The following is a 22,509-nucleotide window of genomic DNA, read 5'->3' on the forward strand; positions in this document are numbered from 1 at the left end:
CTCCGTGCCTTCTTCCTCACGGGATCCCCCGTATCCAGGCCCCACGTTTGGGCGCCAAAAAAGAGGAGACACAGGAGAGGCTCAGGAAGACAGTTTATTACACTCACAGGTGGAGACAGGAGGCACACCACGCCACGCCACACCACGCCAAACTGGGCTAAGTGGGAGAGACACACATAGGGGTCAGGAGGCAGAAGACAGGAGTGAGGGGAAAGTTTAGGCCACAGCCTTTATGGGTTTTCCACAGGAAAGGCAAGACAGAGCAGGGTGAACAGTGTAAGACTGTCTAGTTTGAATAATTTCAGTGGGCTTTGGACTATAGGCCTGGCACCTGGCCCTGGGATGATTGAGAGGAATATTGCCTCCTGGGTGTAGGAGGTTGGCTCTGCATTAGTTAGTTTGCTTATTGAAGACATGCTACTCTGGGGCTTTTGCTGTAAGAATTGGTTAGCCCCGAGAAGGGCAGTGTCACCCCAACCAGAAAGGTTTTTAAAGATAACATAACATTGTATTATACAGAAAATTTAAAAATATTTCCAATGCAAATTGCCTTTGCACTTTTGTGAAAAATCATTTGAGTGTACTTGTGAGGGTCTTTTTCTGGGTTCTTTATTACATTCCATTGATCTGTGTGTCTTTCCCTCCACCAGTACCACACGGTCTTGATTACTATAAAGTAAGTCTCTACATCAAATAGTGATTCCTCCCACTGTATTCATCATTTAACTATTACAAGTCCTTGCCTTTTCATATAAATTTTAGAATAAGCTTGTCTGTATCTCCAAAAAAAAAATCTTCCTGTGATTTTGATAGGAATTATGTTAAACCTGTAGATCAATTTGTGGAAAATTGACATGTTTACTATGTTGAATCTTCCAGTACCTGAACAGGGTTTGCATCTTAATTTATTTAGGCCATCTATGATTTCTTTCATTAGCACTGTGTAATTTTCAGTGTACAGATCCTGTACATGTTGTGTTAGATTTATACCTAGTATTTCATTTCATTTGGAGTGATTATAGATGGCATTGTGTTTTTTATTTGGTTTCTACTATGTTCATTACTATTATCTAGAAATGTGATTGATTTTTGTTTGTTGATCTTGCATCCTTCAACTTTGTTGAATTCACTCATTAGTTCTAGGAGGGTTTTTTGTTTTTGTGATTGCCTTGGGATTTTCTACTTAGATAATCCTGTCATTTGCAAATAGGGCTGGTGGTGGAGGTGGGGGTGGGAGGTGGAGTGGGAGGTGGGAGGTGGTCCACACTCTACACACAGTCTGTGGGCAGTGAGGGGAGCTACCAAAAGAGGTTTGACTCCACCAGTGATACAATCATAAGAGAGTAACAGTTTGTGTCATGATCTCCATGGGTTGCTTCTGAGCTCTTTGCACACCCATTACTCACTCGTTGAATATGAAGTGATGTCCTGAAGGATGCTTGGCAGAGGTGTTAGATGGGTGGAAGCAGTGCTCAAAAGCCTGGGCAGCTGGTGACCACCTCCCCACATATCATTGTGGAACCAGCGCCCTGGGTGGACTGCAGCTTCTGTCACCCACTTCATGACTTTTGTTTGGCGACCTCTACATTTTTAATAGTATGAACTATGCATTTGCAGGAAATGTGTGTTATTTAAAAATGTTTTGGGGCCGGCCCAGTGGCGCACTGGAGAGTGCGCTGCTTGGGAGCACCTGGTGGCGCTCCCGCCGAGGGTTCGGATCCCATGTGGAGACCGGTTCCCGCTCACTGGCTGAGCGCAGTGCGGGCGCAACACCGAGGGTTGCGATCCCGTTGCCGGTCAGTAAAAAAGACAAAAAAGGAAAAAAAAAATGTTTTGGTTTTCATTGCATATTGGGCCAAAGTTGTTTTCTTTAGAAATGTGCATTGAGGGCCGAGCCCGTGGCGCACTCGGGAGAGTGCGGTGCTGGGAGCGCAGCAGTGCTCCCGCTGCGGGTTCAGATCCTATACAGGGATGGCCGGTGTGCTCACTGGCTGAGCGAGGTGCGGCCGGTCTCAAGATAAAAAAAAAGAAATGTGCATTGAATTTTGTGTTGATCACTAAGTAGGAGTCAGCACTTCTTCTTATTCTAACGTTTTAGGATATTTATTCTTCTTAAGAGTACACTAACTTACTCTCGAGTTTTTACTGATCTGGTCTGATAGAAGATAATTAAGTTTTTTGTTTTTTTGTTTGTTTGTTTTTTGGTAGGCTGGCTGGTATGGGGATCTGAGCCCTTGAACTTGGTGTTATAACACTTCACTTTAACCAACTGAGCTAACTGGTCAGCCCTTAATTAAAGTTTTTCTTTATGAACATTAAATGGCTGTTCTTAAATATATCTTCATGCTAATGTTAGAGTAATTAACGGCAAATGGTGTTTGAACATTTCTCCCTTGAAGGCCGTGCTGGACGAGTGTCTAAAGGATACTGCTACAGACTGATACACAGGGATTTCTGGGACAACTCCATCCCTGATCATGTTGTTCCTGAGATGTTGGTAATGCACACTGGTCATTGTTAAAGTTAATTTTTTATAGATAGAGTTTTACTGAGCAGTCTAAGTAATCTAATTTTGACAATCAAATAATTTTGATTGCAGAAAAGTCACTGTCTGAGCATGCTCATTTTTAATTGCAGTACTGGCTTACCATTTATGAAGCACAGGCACTCGGGATTTCACGCCCAGTTTACATTCTTAGTAAGAGGAATGTTTCCTCGTGTCTGTTGGTGCTGTGATAGGATTGTCTTCGACTGCTTCTGTTTTCTGTACCCTTTTATAATTAATATTTGTGGAATCAGCTTTTTCTTTCCTCTTTTCTCTATCTCCTTTTCTTTTTCATCCTCTTTTCCCTTTTTTTCTTCCTTCTCTCCACTCTCTTTGTCTTTTTCCCCTTGTCTTTCTCTTTTCTCTCTCTCTCTCTCTCTCTCTCTCTCTCGTCCTCTGTTTTTCTTGCTTCTCTCTTTTTTCTCTCCACTTCTGCTTCTCTCTAAAGAACTAATCATGGGAATAGATTCATTTACTTAGTTATTTTATTATTTCTAAATTTAAGTTTTGTTCTCAGCGTTGTCCTTTAGGCAGCATCATATTGAAAGTAAAATTACTTGACATGGGTGAACCAAGAGCGTTGCTGGCAACTGCCCTTTCTCCTCCCAGTCTGACCGACATTGAACGTACCATCCTTCTACTAAAGGAGGTAGGACTGTCTGATGTTTGTTAGTTATTAGCGAAGGGTTTTTTTTGTAGGGGGAACCTAAATTTCATAATGTGGCTATCTTTAAGCTGTTTTGACTGTTGTAAGTAAGCAGCATTTGCTTGAGGAAGCGTGTATAATGACTGATGGTTGATTCCAGGTTCCACACGTGTTGTTTAGACAGCTTTGTGAGTTGTCTTGCTGAAGCTCACAGCTTCTGCTCTCTCTCCTTTCCACCGCTTACCCCCTTGGCTCCCCTGGAGTGCTGTTTGCTGTTGGTGGGAGAAGCCTGGGGTTCCGTAGAGCTCTGGCCCCCCACTGCTGCCCTGCAGTCTCCTCACTTTCCCTCTCATTCCGCTCCTCGCCCACCTCCAGCTTCCTCATCTACTACTGAAGCCCCGCTCTTCCTGCTTCAGATTCTTTGACCCTCACCTGACTCACACTCCGCTCCTGCAGCCAAGGCCTTGCTTCGCGAGAGTCCTCGTCTATGTGCTGTTTGCTGGGCTGTCCTCATTCTGCTTCTGACCCTGGCAGCTGGGGTTGCCTCTGGTGTTTTACCTTTAAATATGATACCTGCTTGGGCTTCTGTGAAATACATTTTATCAGGTTAAGGAAGTTTTTTTCCATAGTTTAATAAGTTTTTGTTGTGAGTGACCTCATTGGTATGGTCATTGGGATCCTTCATTTAGTACTGTGAAGGCCATGTTTGTTAAACTGTGACCTAAGTAGTTCTGTGGACGTATCCTTGCATGTTACCTCCCAGTGTTATACTTTAAAAAAAATACTGAAATGTTTTCTAAGTTTCAGGAGCAAATTAAAATTTTTTTGATAGCATTAACCTTTCATAGGTTGACTTATATGTCTTTTAGAACCTTACTTGCCAAAATTTGGTCTTCATTTCTTGTTTTAGACTTTCCACCTTAAGGAAAGAAAAGTGTGAATTAGTCAGTTCTTACTAATAGCACTCATTTATTTCATAAAGGTTGGAGCACTTGCAGTTAGTGGGCAGAGAGAAGACGAAAACCCGCATGATGGTGAATTGACCTTCTTAGGAAGAGTGTTAGCCCAGCTTCCTGTTAACCAGCAAATTGGTAAACTCATAGTCCTTGGACATGTATTTGGATGTCTAGATGAATGTCTTATTATTGGTAAGTGTAAGCACAAATAAGTGCTAATGTAAAGTTACTGTAATGTCACTCTAACAATCTTACATTCTCTTTGTTTTTTGTATTGTTAGCGGCAGCTCTTTCTTTGAAGAATTTCTTTGCAATGCCTTTTAGGCAGCATCTTGATGGATACAGGTAATTAGCATTCATGCTTTAAAGTGTCCTTTTGTTTTCATGGTATTGAATGACACTTTTTGTTTTCTGTTATAGGAACAAAGTGAATTTCTCTGGCAACAGTAAGAGTGACTGTATTGCACTTGTTGAGGCATTTAAGGTAAGTTTTCTGTTGTGTAACCTACAAAAGCAGCTACCACAGACTGTTGGTACATTTTCATACCATAAACTTTTGAGACAGAAAGAGGAAATGTTTTCCCTCACCGAAGTGTTGTTAGGGTTACTGATGTCCAGTGTTAAATAAACTGTGCTGGAAGAAGTGGGTAGGGGTGAGAGTCCAATTTTATGCAGTTGACTGAAAAACTTAAATTTGTGAATTTACTATAGTCACGATGTGTTGAAATTGGACTTTTTAAAGAAATTCGGTTAGCCAATACAGTGTTTGGAACTCTGGATCTTTATTTTTAGACGTGGCAGGCTTGCAGAGATAGAGGGGAGCTGCGACATCCAAAGGTTGGTCTGCTGTTTCCTTTTTGTTGCTTTGTAGTTGGCCATGAGTGATCAGAGAAGACCCTGAGGACTTTCTACCTCAGCTTGATCACTGTGAGTGAATCATGGTGGTCTAATATCTGTGCGGCAGTCACTGTATGCAGTTCTCAGACGGCTGTCCTCTGATGGTGGCAGGCTGCCATCTCAGTGGCCTAGTCCTTTTGCAAATGACATTTGCTTTAGTCTCTGCTCAGAAGGCAGCCGTTCAGGCCTTCAGGGACGTGAGCTGTGTGTTTTACATCTCCATGTTGTGTCAATCTCTCTGTAGTGTCAGCAGCCTCTCTGGCTGTGAGTGCTTAATACCTGTGGGTATTGGGCTAGACATGCTGGTTCAAAACCAAGCATCCCGTAGCCTTCGCTTTTACTTTTTTCAGCTAAGTTTTAGATAATGGGCTTAAAAGAAACTTAACCTGTTAGCCTCTGTTTTATTTCTTCTTTTGGTCAGGTTTTATTCTTCTAAACTAATTAGGTTCAAAAGACCATTCATAGGTCTGTGTGTCTCAATTTGCTGTGCCTAGATGTATCTCTACCAATTAGTATATGAGTTACTCTTTATAGCTACTTTCTAAAGACTCAGCCATATTATTTTTCTTGTTGGAATACAATCTGTCAGACGTCTTTTCCTAAGATCATCAAGTTCTGTCTGCTTTTAATTTTTGAAACAGGTGAACTTACAAGAACAGTTTGTTTATAATGTTTATGGTTGGGGTCCTATGTTTTCTGGCTTCAGTGTGAGATTGGAAGAATCTGGAGAATACCATGGTCAACTTGAGTACACTGTAATAATTTAATAATTTACATTCATCGTCAGATTTTTGGATGAGACATATTATATCATAGTAGTTAAATTAAACTCTAATTTATTACCTTAATATTGAATATCATGCCTTCATGTATTTAAAGGATGAACTTGACTGGGGACGGTTAAGTTACATTCAAATCAAGAGAATTAGAGAGGTAAGTGATAAATACTTTAACTAAATGGATGCAAATAAGGTTGATTTATCAAATGCTTATTAAGCACCAACAATACACAGGGAAGTAACGAGCATCCAGGGAGTGTAGCCTCTGCCTGTCTCCCTGCGTCAGGAGGCATGTGCCTGGTGCTCTCACCTTTAAATACACCAGCTACTTGGTTTCTCATAAATTACTTCTTCTCAAGTTAAGGGATTGTTTCTCCCCATACATAGTTTAGTGAGGAATTCATGTGTAACCTTGGTTTGATATCTTTTAAGTGTATATCAGGATAAGCATATATGGGCCGGCCCGGTGGCGCACTGGAGAGTGCGCCGCTGGGGAGCGCGGTGGCGCTCCCACCGAGGGTTCGGATCCCATGTGGAGACCGGTTCCCGCTCACTGGCTGAGCACGGTGCGATCCCGTTACCGGTCAGTAAAAAAGACAAAAAGGAAAAAAAAAAAAAGATAAGCATATAATCTTTTTATTTGTAATGTACTGAATACATTATGGGTTTCCTACTGTTGATTCAACTTGTGTTCCTGGAACAAACCCTACTTGATTATAGTATTTTCTCTCAAAACATTGTTGGGTTCCAATTACCAATATTTTCTCTCGAATTTTTACATCTGTATTCGTAAGTGAAATTGGCTTGTGGGCCAGCCCGTGGCTCACTCGGGAGAGTGCAGTGCTGATAACACCAAGGCCCCGGGTTCAGATCCCATATAGGGATGGCTGGTTAGCTCACTGGGTGAGCGTGGTGCTGACAGCACCAAGTCAAGGGTTAAGATCCGCTTACCGGTCATCTTTTTAAAAAAAAAAAAAAAAGAAAGAAATTGGCTTGTTGTTTGTGTGTTTGTATGTGCATAATCACACATGCACAGTACTACCAGTTTCTGGTATTAGGTTTCTGTCACCCTTGTATGATGAGCATCTTTCTATGCCCAGGAACAGTTTTAATGAACAGTTTAAGAACTGGAAATATGTGTTGCTTATGAGTTTGATAGAGCTCATTCATAAAAGCATTTAGGACCAGTGCCTTTTTGAGAGATAGATCTTAAAAAAATAATCTTTTCAATTTCTCTGATTGTTATTGATCCATTCTAGTTTCTTACTCTTCTGGAGTCATTCTTGATAAGTTATATTTTTCATCCAAATATCCATTTTAACTAGGTCTTCAAGTTTATTGATATATAGTTATAAATAATATTCTTATTTAATTTTGAAATGTGTCAAGTGGTGACATCTTTCTCATTCTGAGTATAGTGTATTTGTGTATTGTCATGGTTTTTTCATTTTATTTGTGTGTTCTGAGGGCCCCTAAGACCATCCTCAGGTTCAGTGATTCTATAGGAGTCACAGAACTCAGAAAAGCTCCAGCCACCAAAAATAAAAAAAAAAAAAGAAAAAAAGAATAAGAACTCAGAAAAGTTGTTATATGCCTACAGTTAATTACAGCTAAAGGTTAAAGATTAAAATCAACAAAGGTAAAAGACACATGGGAGTGCCTAGGAGACACCAAGTATAGGTTTCCAGTTGTCCACTTCCAGTGGAGTCTCCTGGATAGCGATTAATTCTCCCAGCATTGATGTGTGATGACAGGCATAAAGTACTGCCAACCAAGGAAGCTCACCTGAGTGTTGGAGTCCAGGCTTTTTATTGAGGATTGGCAACATAGCACCTCCAAAGCTCAGACTGATAATCTCATGGCCCAAGGCCTCACTGTAAATCACTCTAGCATAAACTATATGGTGTGGCTCAGGGCACCAGGTAAGCAAAGACACTCTTATCAGGTAGGATAATTTCAAGGGCTTAGCGATTACCTTCCAGGAGCTGGGCCAGGGCCAAACCTTTCTTTGGAATGTACAGGGTTTGGACAACCCAGGTCTGCTGACTTAGTCCTTTACTGCACAGTTTGCAAGATGTTTGGTCTATTTTATTGTATTTCCAGAGAAGTTACTCTTGGTTTGATCTGTCAGTTTTACTGTATAGGATTTTTGGGGGTGAGAGAAACGGTGGATGATTCTAACTGATTGCTTTTGGTTTTTTTCTATTTAGTTTTCATATATATCTCCTGGTTTACTTAGTCTTTCTGAGATGGCTATTTAAACTATTACTATTTTCAATGTTTCTATTGGTCCTCTCTGTAATTTCTTTTAGTGTTGATTATCTCTCTAACTCAAGAGTTTTTTTTTTTTTAAAGATGATCAGTAAGGGGATCTTAACCCTTGGCTTGGTGTTGTAAGCACCACGCTCATCCAGTGAGCGAACCCACCATCCCTATATAGGATCTGAACCCATGGCCTTGGTATTATCAGCACCACACTCTCCTGAGTGAGCCACGGGCCGGCCCAAGAGTTTTTTCTATAGCTTCTAGGTAGAAAGGGATGTTTTTAGATATTTTGTTTTGTTAATTCCTGATTTTATTGCATTTCAGTCAGAGAAAGTTACTGGCATAATTTTAACTTGATTTTAATTGGATAAGTTATATGTGATTACAATCTTATAAAAGATCTCAATAATATAGGAATACATAGGTCAACATCTGAATATACTCTCCCCTTTCCTTCCCAGGCTTTTCTCCCCTCCTCAGAGATAATTGCTGTTAAGATTTTCTGTCCTTTTAATTCTTTTTAGTTGTTTTCTTCCCCAGTTATGTTCACACCTGTGATTGTGCTTTTTTACTTTTTTTTTTGATATATTTATTATTTTTATTATGGTATACATATTCTAAATTTAACAAGTTGGGCACTTTGTGCAGTTTATTGCATGTTAATTTTACCAAAATAAGCTGTTTTTTTAAAAAAATTTTTATTGAATCAAAATTGATTATACATATTTTTGGGGTTCAACATTGAGATATGTTGATCAAATCAATCCCTAGCATATATATTGTTACAAATCATAATTGTTCTTTATGCCCCTTGTCCAGTCTCTCCTCCTCCCCCCTCTAATTACCCTAGATTTCTTCTCTCCTTCTGAAAGAATAATGGTTACTCTGTTGATTTGTTGCCTAGATGAACTGTCCAATGCTGAGAGGTGTGATCAGGTCCCCCAATATTATCATAGAGCAGATGCTTCTTCCATTACTCTGAAATGGGCTTTGTGGAGAGAGAGATCCTCTTCTTTTCTTTCTCTCTGCTGGTGACTCTCCTTGTGTCAATGTACTCCAGTGGCTGGCAGACCATCTGTCTGGTGGTTGTGGTGTCTAGCCGCTTTTGTGGCAGCCATGGTTATTGTGGTGGCTGTGATGGGCCACCCACATGAAGGTGATGTTTTTGGCATGCTCCTTGGCGCTGGCAGTATGCCTAGTTGTGGGGAGTGTCTGGTCCCTGGTTCCATACCTTGGGTCCCCAGGCAGGCCCTGAGGTGCTGGTGCGGTGTGCCTGGTGTGGGAGGGTGTTCTGGTCCCCTTCTCCATGCCTTGGGTTCCCCGGTGGGCACCAAGGCTCTGGTGCAGTGTGCCTAGTTGTGGGAGGGAGATCTGGTCCCTAGATCCATGCCCCAGGCCTACGGGCGGGGCCCCAAGGAGCTGGTGGTATGAATGGTTGTAGGCAGGGTTCCAGTCCCCACTCCATGCCTCCCGTGCCCTGGTGGACCCCAAGGTGCTGGTGCAGTGTGCCTGGTTGTGGGAGGGGGGTCTGGTCCCCTTCTCCATGCCTTGGGTCCCCAGGTGGGCCCTTAGGTACTGGCGTGGTGTGCCTGGTTGTGGGAGGGGGGTCTGGTCCCCTTCTCCATGCCTTGGGTCCCCAGGTGGGCCCTTAGGTACTGGCGTGGTGTGCCTGGTTGTGGGAGGCGGGTCCGGTCTCTGGCTGCATGCCCTGGGTCCCTGTGTAGGCCCTGAGGTCTTGGTGGTATGCCTGGATATGAGAGTGGTATCCATCCCTGGCTCCATGCCTCATGTCCCCTGGCAGGCCCCAAGGCGCTGGTGGTGTGCTTAGGCTGGAACTAATTTTTGGTTCTTTGCTTACTTCTAAAATGGGGGAACTTCTGTGGGAACCAGTACTTGAGCTGTGTGGTTGAGCTAAATTAATGCTTTGCTGCTGTTTCCCTAGAGAAGGCTTTTTGTACAGCTCAGCATTTAATGGTTGACCTTATTAGGTACTTTGGCTCTTCAGAGACTGGGTGCACCTGGGTTGTTTAGACACTCCAAATGGAAAAATCTGATCTGGGCCTGAGTTTTTTCATCAAACTGGACCCCATGCAATTCTGCATTCCTGACCAGTCTCCTCTGAGTGGTCCTGTGCTGATTGGGGGGCAGACTGGCTGTCCTTGCTGTGTCCCAGTGTTCTCCTGGTGGTCTGTCTCCCCCACCACCTGTGCTCCAAACACTTCCCATGGGACGGGCCATGCGCTGGTACCTTGCGATGACTCACTGGCCTCTGAATGGCTCCCCTTTTACAGCTGTTCTGGCTCCTCGCTCCTGCGTGTGTCCATGGGAACCCTATTATTAGTGGTCTTGCTGTCCTGGGGGCCACCAAGGCTCTCTTCTCCCCTGCTGCCTCCAAGCAACTATGTCTGAAGGGCACAGCTGTGGCTTCTGCTGGCTCCTGCTCCATGTGCTCGGCAGCTGGAGCCTTAAAGCAGCTGTGGCCAGAAACACTCGGAGCAGTATTTTCTTTCTCTCATCGTGGTTTCTCCTACCTACATGTACTCCATAGGTCTCTCTTCCTCTTCCTGTGAGCTCCAGTGGCCCCAGCTTGGCTGATGTTACGTTTTTATAGTTGTAAATTGATTGATTTGTGGGAGAGAATGATGCTGAGGACTGTCTATTCTGCCATCTTGACTGGAACTCTCTTTTTACTTTTTGTAATTTATTGAGATAATTTGGTGACTTAATTTATGATCAGATCATAAGTATTTGGAGTTGTATATTCCCATGTGTTTACATTTAAAGTTTGGCATTTTATATGAACCAGTTTTTATTACAACTGGACATTGAATTTTTTTTTTTTTCCCCCATTTGGAGGGATTGTTTAGCCATTGGCCACTTACCTTGTTTTTAGTCACAAAAGCAGTACATGTTCATGGCAGAGGTTTGGGAAGTGTTCAAAAGACTTAAAACAGAGGGTATGGTCATGGTTACCTGCTCTTCCAGCACCAGCACCCCTGGGTGATTGCAATTATGCATTTGCACTGGTTCTGTCAGATGTGTGTGTTTATAAATTGGGATCATGAAACATATATAGTTTTGCATCCTGGTATTTTCTGTTAGTATTATATTGATCATCTTTTCCATTCCTTATTAATCTTTTGTGAGGACGCTTAATAGCTTAAGTGTTTCATCCCACAGATGTGTTAATATTTTCCTCATTGTACACTTATTTTCTAGTGTTTTCACTATGCTGAATAACATATATATTTTGAGACATCAGATTTCAATGTGTTTTTCTTAGGTGGCTGAATTATATGAAGAATTGAAGAATAGAGTCTCACAGTTCAACATGTGTGTTGATTCTCGGCGACCTGTCATGGACCAAGAATATATATATAAGCAACGATTCATCCTACAGGTGTGCTGAGGTTTCCTGGATATCTTTACCCTAACTCTTTCTGCTTATTAGGTCTTATTGTTGAGAAAGTGCTTACTCCTGCTTTCCGATACCAACCATGCCAAAAAGGAGATTTTAGGTCCACAATGTTTATAGCTGTGTTTGGGAACCAGAAAAAATTCTTGTCTTTCAGAGTTTATGTTCTCTGTATCATTGAGATACAGAGAACACATCATACCCCAGATCCAGACCCAATGCTAATTTTCAGGAGAGCATTTCTATGCAGTACCAGTGTCGTCACTGTTTGAGGAGAGAGCCATTTGCTTTAGCTTTTCAGAAAATGAAAATGCTCTTAATATTGTTCAGTGTGTGGAGCTATTCCCTCATACTGAAATCTTATGTTAACTCTGGAGGCAGTGGATTCAAATTACTAGCTGTTGGATGGAGCCTTACGGGAATTTTGTAGAGGGAAGTGTGTTGTGGCAGGTAGAGAATGCTTCTGCTCTAGGATTCCAGAGAAGGGTTGGCTGATGCCTACAGAATTGGGTTTGAGGTAGGTGCCTGTAAACTGGATGTGCTGGAAATGTGAGTGTTTTTCTGAATATAAAATTGCCTTAGCCGGGGGAATCTTCCATAGGTGTACGTTTCAAATGGAGTATTTTTATTGAAGAAGGGACTCTTTGTAGAGTGCTTTTTAGAAGTGAATATTGGATACCAGCCCACTGCCCTAGCTCTGAGTGTCCCGACTGAAGTTTTATCTGAACATCTGGGAGAGTGCCTGACCACAGAAGTAAGTGTGTTGGGTAGAAGGATGGAAGAAAAGGGCCAACCCAGGCACTGTGTGCACAGTTGTTTGTACCCGTGTTCAACTCACCACTGCCTGCTAAACCGCATTCTGAGAAGTACCCAAACTCCTTTGAAGGACTGTGTTTCTGTTATGGTGAAATAACCAGAATTGTGACTTTCTGCTTGACTGGTGAAAGGTCTAATTTTTTATATAAATGATATCCATTTTTTACATTTTTATCAGCACCACACTCTCCCGAGTGAGCCACGGGCCGGCCTGCATTTTTTACATTTTTAGATGTCATATAATGCTGGGGTGAGATTAGTATATTGGTGATAATAGCTGATAAAATAATGCTGTTACTTCATGAACATAAGTTTGTCTTCCAGGTTGTACTGGCAGGTGCTTTTTATCCAAATTACTTTACTTTTGGACAGCCCGACGAGGAGATGGCAGTTAAGGAGCTGGCTGGCAAAGACTCAAAGACGACCATCGTGGTAGGTGCAGAGGATCAGAAGTCCTCCCTGTAGTGTAGATTGAGTCATTGGTTTCCAGATGGAGCTTCATTTTAGTGTGACCAGTACAGAGTGTTTTATTTCTCTAATTGTTTCTATTTTTGTAAATACTAAGTGGATTTTTTTCCTTAAGGTGAAGAGTAGGCTTGTTTGGCCTTTTTAGATATATCTATCTATCCCTCAGTCTTTTGCTTCCTTTCTTACAGACCTGGCCTTAATGAAAGCCTTGAGAACTTATATGTTCATGGCTAATGCTGATGTGAGCATGTGCTATATTGAAGGATTTAAGAAGACACTTCTCCATATGTTTAAGAACACTTTTTAAATTAAAAACTTCGTTTTATACAAACTAAAATGTTATTGGTTGGCAGCTTAGTACTGTGGTTTAAACCAGTGATTCCCTGACCTGGATGCTCAACAGAACCACATAGAGAGATTTTATTTTTTTTTAAATTCAGATTTCAGGGCCCCCACAACATCTGAACTAGAAGGCCAGGACCTAGAAATCAGCATTTAAATAACATGTATTTTAGGTGAATCTAATAATAATCAGCCACAGGAACTGACCATTGGACAAACATTTGTTTGAATTGCAGCAGCAGTGTGATTCACAGCTGGAATAAAGCATTTGAGAATTGACCTTTTTCAGTATAAGCCTGTATCTGATAAAGGGGGGTGAAAATCCCTTGGTGAAATTACTTCCTGGCATATAGTAAGCACTCAATCATTGCTAGCTGTTTTGCCAGTTATTGCTACCATCACCACTGCTGTTACTGAAGAAATAGAGTTCACAAGGAAAGCGTCACATCTTACTAGAGCATTATAGGCAGAGATCTTTGAAGAACCCTAAAAGGAGCTGATGCTCACCCTGGAGCTGAGAAGCCGCCGGGATGTAGTTCATACCTGCGGAAGGGATTTTAATTCAGAAGGTAGTCGTTAGCAAATCCTCAGGGCTGTCTGAGCTCTCTGGTTGGCTTCCTCTCACTTCCTCGTCCCCTTTGCCCTTCGTGGTGCACCGGGAAGGTTCCTACAGGCCTTCCTCAGGTGTGGAGCTGTGCTTGCCTCCTTCAGGCGCCAGGCAGCCTGTGCACCATGCACTCGGGGGCCCAAAAAATCTCCTACTGTGTGCATCATGAATAGCAGCTAGCTTTACTTGGCCCTTTTGTGAGAGACTGTGTTCAGTGCTTTTTATTCATTCTTGTCTTTTTTTTTTCCTTTTTGTCTTTTTTCGTGACCGGTAACGGGATCGCAACCCTCAGTGTCGCGCCCGTACTGCGCCCGGCAACGGGATCGCAACCCTCGGTGCCGTGCCCGCACCGCGCACAACCAGTGAGCGGACCAGTCTCTGTATGGGATCCGAACCCTCGTGGGGAGCGCAGCTGCGCTCCCAAGCGCCGCACTCTACTGAATGTGCCACGGGTCCGGCCCTTATTCATTCTTTTCTGAGTCTCACACTAACCCTTTGGGTTGGGGATTTATCACTGGCATCTTTGTCAGGGCAATTCCATAGCTTGCCTAAGAAGACACACGACTTCAAGACAGGCTTTGAACTTGGGCCTAAGCCTCCCATGGATCTGTCATGGGCCCCAAGGTAAATGGGGTCTGGTTGCTGGTTGCCCCCTGCAGAGCCAGAGCTTGGCACCCAAATTCCCCGATACAGGGAGAAAGGATGGAGTACTGAGAGAGATTTGCAGCAGCCCAGGCTGTGTGGTGGTGAGTTCTTTCTGGCTGTGGGGATGTGGAAGCACTCCCTCCTACAATTGCTCAGTTACACATTTTCCTTTAAAGCTTAAGCTCCCATTATTCCTTATGGAGAAATAATATGTTTTAGAAAGATGTATTTAGTCAGTTTGACTACGTTAAGGTAAGACTAAAAAGAAGTAAACAGAAGTCTTATTTTGCTGTATTAGACTGTTGGGTTATTTTAACAGGGGAAGAATTAGCCTTTATTTAACATATTTAGAATGTAAAACTTCACTATAATTTAAAAGTCATTAAATACATTGATCTGTAGAGTCTATATGTTATGGTTAAAGACAGTAAAATATGTTTTTGCAGACTAATATGCAGCAGCTTTAAGCTTGTGAATATTATAACTTTTGTTAGCTCTTATGTGATCTGCTCTGATTGTTACTGGGTTATGTTTTGCAGTTGAAGCACATTCCTCCCTACGGATTTCTATACTACAAACAACTACAGTCTCTCTTTAGACAGTGTGGTCAAGTCAAATCCATTGTATTTGATGGCACAAAGTAAGTAGTATATTTTTGTATACAGCTGCAATTTTTGAAAGAGTCAAAGTTTTAAATGTTTACAGATGCCAGTTCTTAAAACTAGGCGCATGTGGAAATGGGTCTTCACGTAGGCTGCTGCAGGCATCTTGCGAAATGTAGCTTTGGTTTATCTTACCGTCAGTAGTGATTTATCTTCTCTTTCAACTAAGTGACCTACAAAAGGAACTAAATTGTGTGGTTAGTGTTCTAGTGCCAGGAAGGTTCTCTAATCCTACATGGTACTAAGGTTGATTCTCTGAGAGTGCTCTTCACTTCAGTGCACCTGTCTCTAGGTTCTTACGGTGAGTCCCTAGTAATATGTTATTTTGTAGGTCATGAGGAGGCCCCAAACACAGTTCATCTGCTTATTGTTATCTAAAACGTATATGTTCTAAATATCTTTGGAAAATAAACACTGTAAAAACTTAGTTGCATTTGGCCCTATTTTAATTGTAGGTAAGGAACAAATGGTATGTTTTGGAATATCACTGGGAGTTTTTATTTTCAATAGGAAATATTTATGCATAAGAAAGACTTTATAGTTTTTAAATTGATTTTTAATTTTTAAAGTTAGAATTTTTTCCAGTGTTTCATAAATTTTTATTTAATGTGACAAAGCTTTGTAAATTGAATAAATAAGGACAGATACTTATACTTTTTCTTTGATTAATGTTCATTTAACTCAATTTCAACATATTAAACCCGTTTTCAATTTGGATTAATTCCCCCTAACACTTTAAGTTCCATTTCTATGATTAATATACAGATGGTCCCTGACTTAACCATAGTTCAACTTATGCTATTTTTGACTTATGATGGGTTTGTCATGACATAACCCCATCCTAAATCGAAGATCATCTGAATTGATTTTCTTTCTAGGCCTGTAAAAGCCTCATGAGGCAAATTCATAACCCTAACAAGCAAAACTTTTCTAAGTTCTTTTAACAACTCTTACAGATTAAATGAATTAAACTTATAGTGCATGAAGTTTTCTTAAAATATTTTAATATAAATTACCATTGAATTTTTAGTCTCATATATTAAATCACTTATTTATAACCAGAATCACAGCTAAACTATCATTCTTTTTTTTTTTTTTTTTTTTCCTTTTTGTCTTTTTTCGTGACCGGCAACGGGATCGCAACCCTCAGTGTCACGCCCGCACCGCGCTCAACCAGTGAGCGGACCGGTCTCTATATGGGATCCAAACCCTTGGCGGGAGCACCGCCGCACTCCCAAGCGCCGCACTCTACTGAGTGCGCCACCGCGCCGGCCCAAAACTATCATTCTTGACTATTGAAAATCAGTTGCCTTGGTTGAGGTTGCAGTTATACACAGATGTTCTCTTGACTGATCGGAATGGTCAGAAGTCTGGGCTCCCACTCAGGCTGCAGTGTCTTTGTCTCCTAATCTTTACTACTGGATTGGATTCTGAGTTTGTTTCATATTTTTCCTTTATGGGACCTATTAATTATATTTTACTGCATTTCACATATTTCTGGCTTTTTAGTCACAATGTAAATGTCATGCCAGTTTTTGGGGGAAGTAACAGTATTCTTTCTGGTTATACCAGTACCAGTTCTTGTGAATCAAGTTTTTAAAGGCAAAGAAGAATACAAAATAGCAATTCAAAGAATAAGGACTGCATTTCTTCTGGGATAAAGCAGGGCCTACTTTGTCTAGAGTAAATGGGCACAGGTAGTAGTACCTGGGCACACCGTTTTCTCCCATATGGAGCTTTCAATTTAGTAGTAGGGGACAGTAACGTTAGTTTCACTGACATTTGCCTGTTGTGAAATGTCATGGGAGAGGCCCAGAAGGTCAGAAGACATTGCATCTGATAGACATTCTATTAAACTTAGGGACTTTGATAGAAGTCATTTGTAACTTCCTCAGGTGGACACTGGAGAGCATGAGGCCTGGGGCAGGTGCGGGGTGGGGGGTGGTGGGGTGGTGGAGGTGGCTGGTGGAGAGGGTGGGGTTGCTGCTGCAGCAGGAGGAGGGTGTGTGCTAGGCCATGCCATGCTGTGGGAAGTGCAGGACTGTGCAAGGCCCAGCCAACAGCTTCCTGGAGGGAGCTAACTTTGTGTCAGATGGAGTCTGTTTTGACGGGCACTGTCTTTTGGATCGTCTTCTCTGACAGACTGATGAGTATGAACATGGATAGATGGGCACTTGGAGACCCCTGAGTGTTCCGATTGGAACTGTTTTTTTATGGAACTTAATGAGGGATAAATGGAAGTTGATCGAGACAAGGAGAGGAAACCAGTCTGGAGTCTTTGGAGTAGTCCAAAGCAGAGGTAATGAGATGTGAACCAGTATGGTCATATTTGAAATGAAAAGAGGCAGCAGATGGAGGGAAGATCTCTTGGGTCTGGCTGTTGATTGCATGTGGAGGACAAAGGAGAGAGAGCCACAGAGGGTCAGGTTTTCCAGCCTGGAGGTTGATGAGAGTGGGGCTGTGAGGAGCAGGTGCTGACCCTGGGAAGAGAGTGGGCTGTGGCAGGGCAGGGAAAGGCACAGGCGCAGCTGTGGATGTGTTGGGTGGAAAACACTTCGGGAGGATTAGAGACTTGGAAGTGTGGTCTAGAGCTGAAAAGGAATTGTTTCTAAAGAGAGGCTTAGGAGCCTTCTAAAGAAAGGTCATAGTCAAGGAAGTGCATAAGCCAGGCAGGGGATGTAAGGAACATGCTTGCAGGTAGTAGTGAGGAGGAGTCAAGAGCCAGCCAAGGATGGCTGAAGGGAGATGGGGCCGGGGGAGGGGCAGAGGGCTCAGAAAGGCAGTGGTCGCCTACTGCAGGGATGAGGGAAGGTGCAACAACCAGGCTGTTCTAGCCTTGCAGGTGGGGTCTGCTCCATGTGCCCATTTGACACTCTTCGTCGGCCCAGTATCCTTTCAGATCACTCAGAACTGAATGTGGCCATGTCAGTGCTCCCTACAAAATGGTTTATAAGAGTGGGAGGGGCCCTGAGTCTGTTTGTGAGGCTGTGTGATGTTTGACCAGGGCATTATGATATTCACAAGCAACATAAACTTGAAGCTTTTTATCCTTATACAGGAAATGTCCAGCAGGCACCCTTACTCCATGCTTGATGCTTATGCCCCCTCCCCCTGAGAAAGGGATGGACTAGGACCCTGAAATATGCGGCGGTGGTAAAGGATGGGGCATCATCAACGTTACTTGATAATAAATGTAGTGAGGTTTTGGAGGGGTATCACAAAGATCACTGAGCTTTATAACTGTGTGGTTTTCTGTATCAGTTTTATAACATAAAAAAAGCAAATATGTCATTTTGTTGTTAATTATGAAAATTAAGATTTCTTAGCTGAAAATTCCATGTGAATTTAGTGTTTATTGTGCATTATACTATACAAGGATGATACTTGGTTTTAGTTTAATGACATGTCATTGTAACTTTTATTTCACTTAAATGAATAGTTTTCCCTTAAATAAATCATCATAAATCAAATAATAAATCAATCAGTAAATACTTCTTATTGATTAATTATAGAATGCACAATTACTGGCATTTTGAGGAGAGATGTGACAGTGAGAATTTCTGTCTAATCTTGAGAGATATTAACCTGTAGTTCTTTTTTTATCAGATGCCTGATAAATTTGTTTTTAATTTACATTTATGGAGCAGGGCCTTTGTGGAGTTTTCCCGTAATCCGACAGAGAGATTTAAAACTCTTCCTGCAGTGTATATGGCAATTAAGATGTCTCAGCTAAAAGTTTCACTGGAACTCAGTGTTCATTCTACAGAGGAAATTGAAGAGAAAGTGCGAGGAGGGAATGTTGCAAAACTCAGGAACATGAGGTATTTTCAGAAGGGAGCTGGGCAGACTCTTCCACCAGCTTTCACATTTTCAGATACTATTTTTTAAATGACTGTGGATCTAGCCTTGCTTTAGCTCAAATTTAAAGCCCTGGCTTTGTAGACAGTTGGAGCTGTCTTTGAATCCTGGTTTCATTTTCTTGCTGTGTGTACCTGGGCACATTACCTAACCTTTCTGAACCTCAGTTTTTTCCTTTTGTTTAATAGATATGATACCTACTGTAAAAGGCTATTGAGAGGATTGAGTGAAATCATTATGTAATTTTTAATTCAAATAGTAATGATTAAACCTCATTTTAATCTCCTTTTTTCCTCCTTATGGTTATGCATATCCTTTTGAGAATTCTCCTTTTAAGCAAAGTGGAATATTCTTTGTTTTCAGCAGAGCGGACAGTGGGGCCAAATGGAGATGCAGCTGGGAGACCCTCATTGCTTGCCAGCACAAGCTGCTCTTCCGTGCCACGTGGCATCCTCGCCTCTGCCTCTGTTTGATGGCATGGGGCTGGACTGCCTGCGCAGGTCTGGTCAGCCTAGTGCAGTGGCACTTGCTACTTGGCAGCTGCTGTCAAGCTTGTGGGTCTTCTTCTCTTGGACCAAATTAAATCACCCTCTAGTATTTGTAACAGATTATTTTGCCTTTCTTGCCATATCCTTGCAGTCACATGTGTAGGAAGTCTCATTTGTTGTTTCTTATTTGTAGTCTTTAATTCCAGGAGGAACTTGACAGGAGTCTGAGGAATTGATGAGGAAGGGGGGAGTATGTTCCATCAGTTTCATCTAGTGCGTGCAGTTTCTGAGTGCTGGGGAGTGCAGTGGTTCAGTCTTATACACAGAGAAGACCTGTCCTGCTTTGTTATGGTTGGACTTGATTTATATTTGTCACTGGGTGCTGGGCAACTTTGCCTGAGTCACTCATTAACAAATGGGTCTGAAGATCGGGAAAAGAGTTGGGTCCGTATCTCTCTCAGAGTTCTTTCCCTTCGTTTTAGAATAAACGTATTAGGAAAGGGAAATTTTATTTCTGTCGAATGTATCTTTTATATTCCAGAACTTTAGTGTTTGCTATCTTATTACTTTAAGGGATGAATGTTATTTCTTGGTTTTATTAGACAATCACGTATGTGTTTTCTAACACAGCATTGAGCCAAGCATGGATTCTTGTAGTTTTCTAAAGGTCAAAGCCACTCACTCTGTAGTCACAAGTCAGGAAACATTGCAGGTCCTAGATTTAGACTTCATACTCTTGAAAGTAGATATTCTGTAAGAGTCTTTGCTTTTAGAATATATTCCTGGAGAGTAGTGTATAACTACTGGGGCACACCTCTTCCAGGGCAGCTCAGGAAGCCACCGGAAATTCACGTTTGAGTTGAAATCAAATTTGTCATCTCCAGTTTAAGTATTTTATTAAAATGTTCTTTTCTTGTAGAAATATTAGAGCAGTTTAAGTGATTGACTTCATTTGTATAAGCATGTTTTTTTATACCACTTGATGTAGGGTGAATGTGGACTTCCAGAAGCAGACAGTAGATCCTATTCAAGTCTCTTTTAATACGTTAGACACGTCCCAGACAGTTACCGATCTCCTTTTAACTATTGATGTCACAGAGGTAAGAATGGTGAGATTGAATCATTTTAGCTTTTCCCTCTTCTTAATCTGAAATTGAGATGTTGTGTACATGAAATAAGTTTCTGCACAAGTACACACACAACCTGTGTACTTAATAATCTAGTAAATGTGGGTGAGATTGAAATTCAATACTGGTTAAATTGAAATGTGGCTGAAATGGAAAATTGAATAAATATTAATTCTAGAACCAAAGTTAACTTTTAAAATGTCAGGTACCTTTAAAATGCTTAAATAATCAGATTTAACAAGACACATGTTAAAAATATTAATTGGCATAATGATATATGCATGTATAATTCAGATTATGTCAACAAAACTAGCTTTGGTGGCACCATTATTTGGGTATGGTTTTTACTTTAAAACAAAATTGTATTTAAAATATTTGTATGCTTTCTGATAAATCTGCAGCTAGCTACACATCATTGGGAGATTTCATATAGAGATCTGGATTCCAGACAGATTGGAAAACTTTGATGATTATGGCCCTCATGGTCTTGCGGCAGCAGTGGGTGGAAGCTGCTCAGCGGTGCTCTTGTGGATGGAACATCCTTTCTTCCGTCCTCCCACTTGCTGCTGTTCCTCCAGAGCACCTGCGTTCACACTGCACCTGGCTCCCCGCCCTGGAGGGCGCTGCAGCCTTTTTGGTGTTGGCTTATCTCCTTGCGGCTAGACAAAGATAAAATGATTGTTTTCTTAAATGACCTCTCAGAGTCTTTAGCATTTTAGCGTGCTGATGAGTCTTGTACCTCCAAGAAAAGGATCTGTATTGCACAAAAGCTCTCACCTTGGTTGACCAGGGAACCCCCTCTTTTTTTCTCATAAGCACCTATTAAAAGCCCATAGATACTTATGTGCCAAGGAGTTTGGCTTGTGAAATATTGCGTGGCACAGTATGTCAGCCCTGCCTCTTCCGCTTCTGTTCCTCTTCACAGAGGTGCTTTCTAGATTTCATCTTTGCTCCTGTTCCTTCTTTTCAGGTGGTTGAAGTGGGACACTTTTGGGGATATAGGATTGATGAAAAAAACTCTGAGGTTCTGAAAAGGCTTACTGCTGAGATAAACCGACGGAAATTAGTACCCTTGACCGTTCACCCACATCCAGACTTGGTCTGTCTGGCACCTTTTGCTGATTTCAATAACGAAAGCTACTTTAGAGCTCAAATTCTTTATGTTTCTGGAAATTCGGTTGAGGTATGCTTTTCTATAACAAATCACTCAAAGGGAGATGAGACAAACATGGCAGTTTATAGAAAATCTCTTATTTTTAGGTGGAAATATAAAATAATTACAATGGGAAAAGTAGTCTTAAGTTATTTCCCTCATTGACATGTGGATTTAAACTCAGGGCCCTCTAAGAATTCTGTCATTACAGAATCAGGGTAGACCATTACGTTGCTGTTGCTCAGGTGGGACATTGGTTTTGATCTTGGATTGAAGTATATGCTTTCTTTATTTTCTAGGTATTCTTTGTAGATTATGGTAATAGGTCTCATGTAGATCTAGATCTTTTAATGGAGATTCCCTGTCAATTTCTTGAACTTCCATTTCAGGTAAGATAGAGAAGATTCTGTGGAATGAGTGTTGAATGCCAGAAAGGATTCTAGAGGTCATATAGTCACCCCTTCAGCTTACAGATGGGGAGGTGGCGGGCAAGGCCCATGCACGGGAAGGGACTTGTTTGTCACTCTAGCCAAATTTGGTTTCTGCTTTTCCAAAAAATACATTGTCAATATTGTTTTTGGAGTGAGTTAAAATATATGGAGGGTTTCAAACTTAGCAAAAAATTTGTTTTTATTCCATAGTATTTTCTAATACTGTTTCTAAGGTTATGTTAAAACCAGACAGAATTTAGGTGGGCAGGAGACATATTCACACATACCCTTTCCGTGAGTATGGAAAGTCTAAAAGTTATTCTAAACTTTTGTCGTTAAAAAGCAAAACCACATTTCTTTGACTAGGAAATCACTAGCCCAAAATTGTTTATAGTAGCTTTTTAAAGAG

General features: G+C 41.5%; 1 protein-coding gene across 1 annotated transcript in view; it reads left to right on the forward strand.

Moving 5' to 3' along the window:
* The window catches only part of TDRD9 (tudor domain containing 9), a 91,774-nt gene that overhangs the window by 44,856 nt on the left and 24,409 nt on the right, over window positions 1-22,509 (forward strand). Inside the window, exons 13-26 of the mRNA XM_008576632.1 lie at window positions 2,400-2,497; window positions 3,063-3,194; window positions 4,174-4,339; window positions 4,429-4,492; window positions 4,568-4,631; window positions 4,940-4,984; window positions 5,924-5,977; window positions 11,372-11,488; window positions 12,644-12,751; window positions 14,921-15,021; window positions 18,691-18,864; window positions 20,378-20,489; window positions 21,487-21,699; window positions 21,969-22,058. Coding sequence (XP_008574854.1) covers window positions 2,400-2,497; window positions 3,063-3,194; window positions 4,174-4,339; window positions 4,429-4,492; window positions 4,568-4,631; window positions 4,940-4,984; window positions 5,924-5,977; window positions 11,372-11,488; window positions 12,644-12,751; window positions 14,921-15,021; window positions 18,691-18,864; window positions 20,378-20,489; window positions 21,487-21,699; window positions 21,969-22,058 — 1,538 coding nt within the window. The remainder of the gene's footprint in view (window positions 1-2,399; window positions 2,498-3,062; window positions 3,195-4,173; window positions 4,340-4,428; window positions 4,493-4,567; window positions 4,632-4,939; window positions 4,985-5,923; window positions 5,978-11,371; window positions 11,489-12,643; window positions 12,752-14,920; window positions 15,022-18,690; window positions 18,865-20,377; window positions 20,490-21,486; window positions 21,700-21,968; window positions 22,059-22,509) is intronic.

The sequence above is a fragment of the Galeopterus variegatus genome, unplaced genomic scaffold (genome assembly GCF_000696425.1).
Source record: "Galeopterus variegatus unplaced genomic scaffold, G_variegatus-3.0.2 Scaffold62, whole genome shotgun sequence".
NCBI classification, from domain to species: Eukaryota; Metazoa; Chordata; class Mammalia; order Dermoptera; family Cynocephalidae; genus Galeopterus; species Galeopterus variegatus.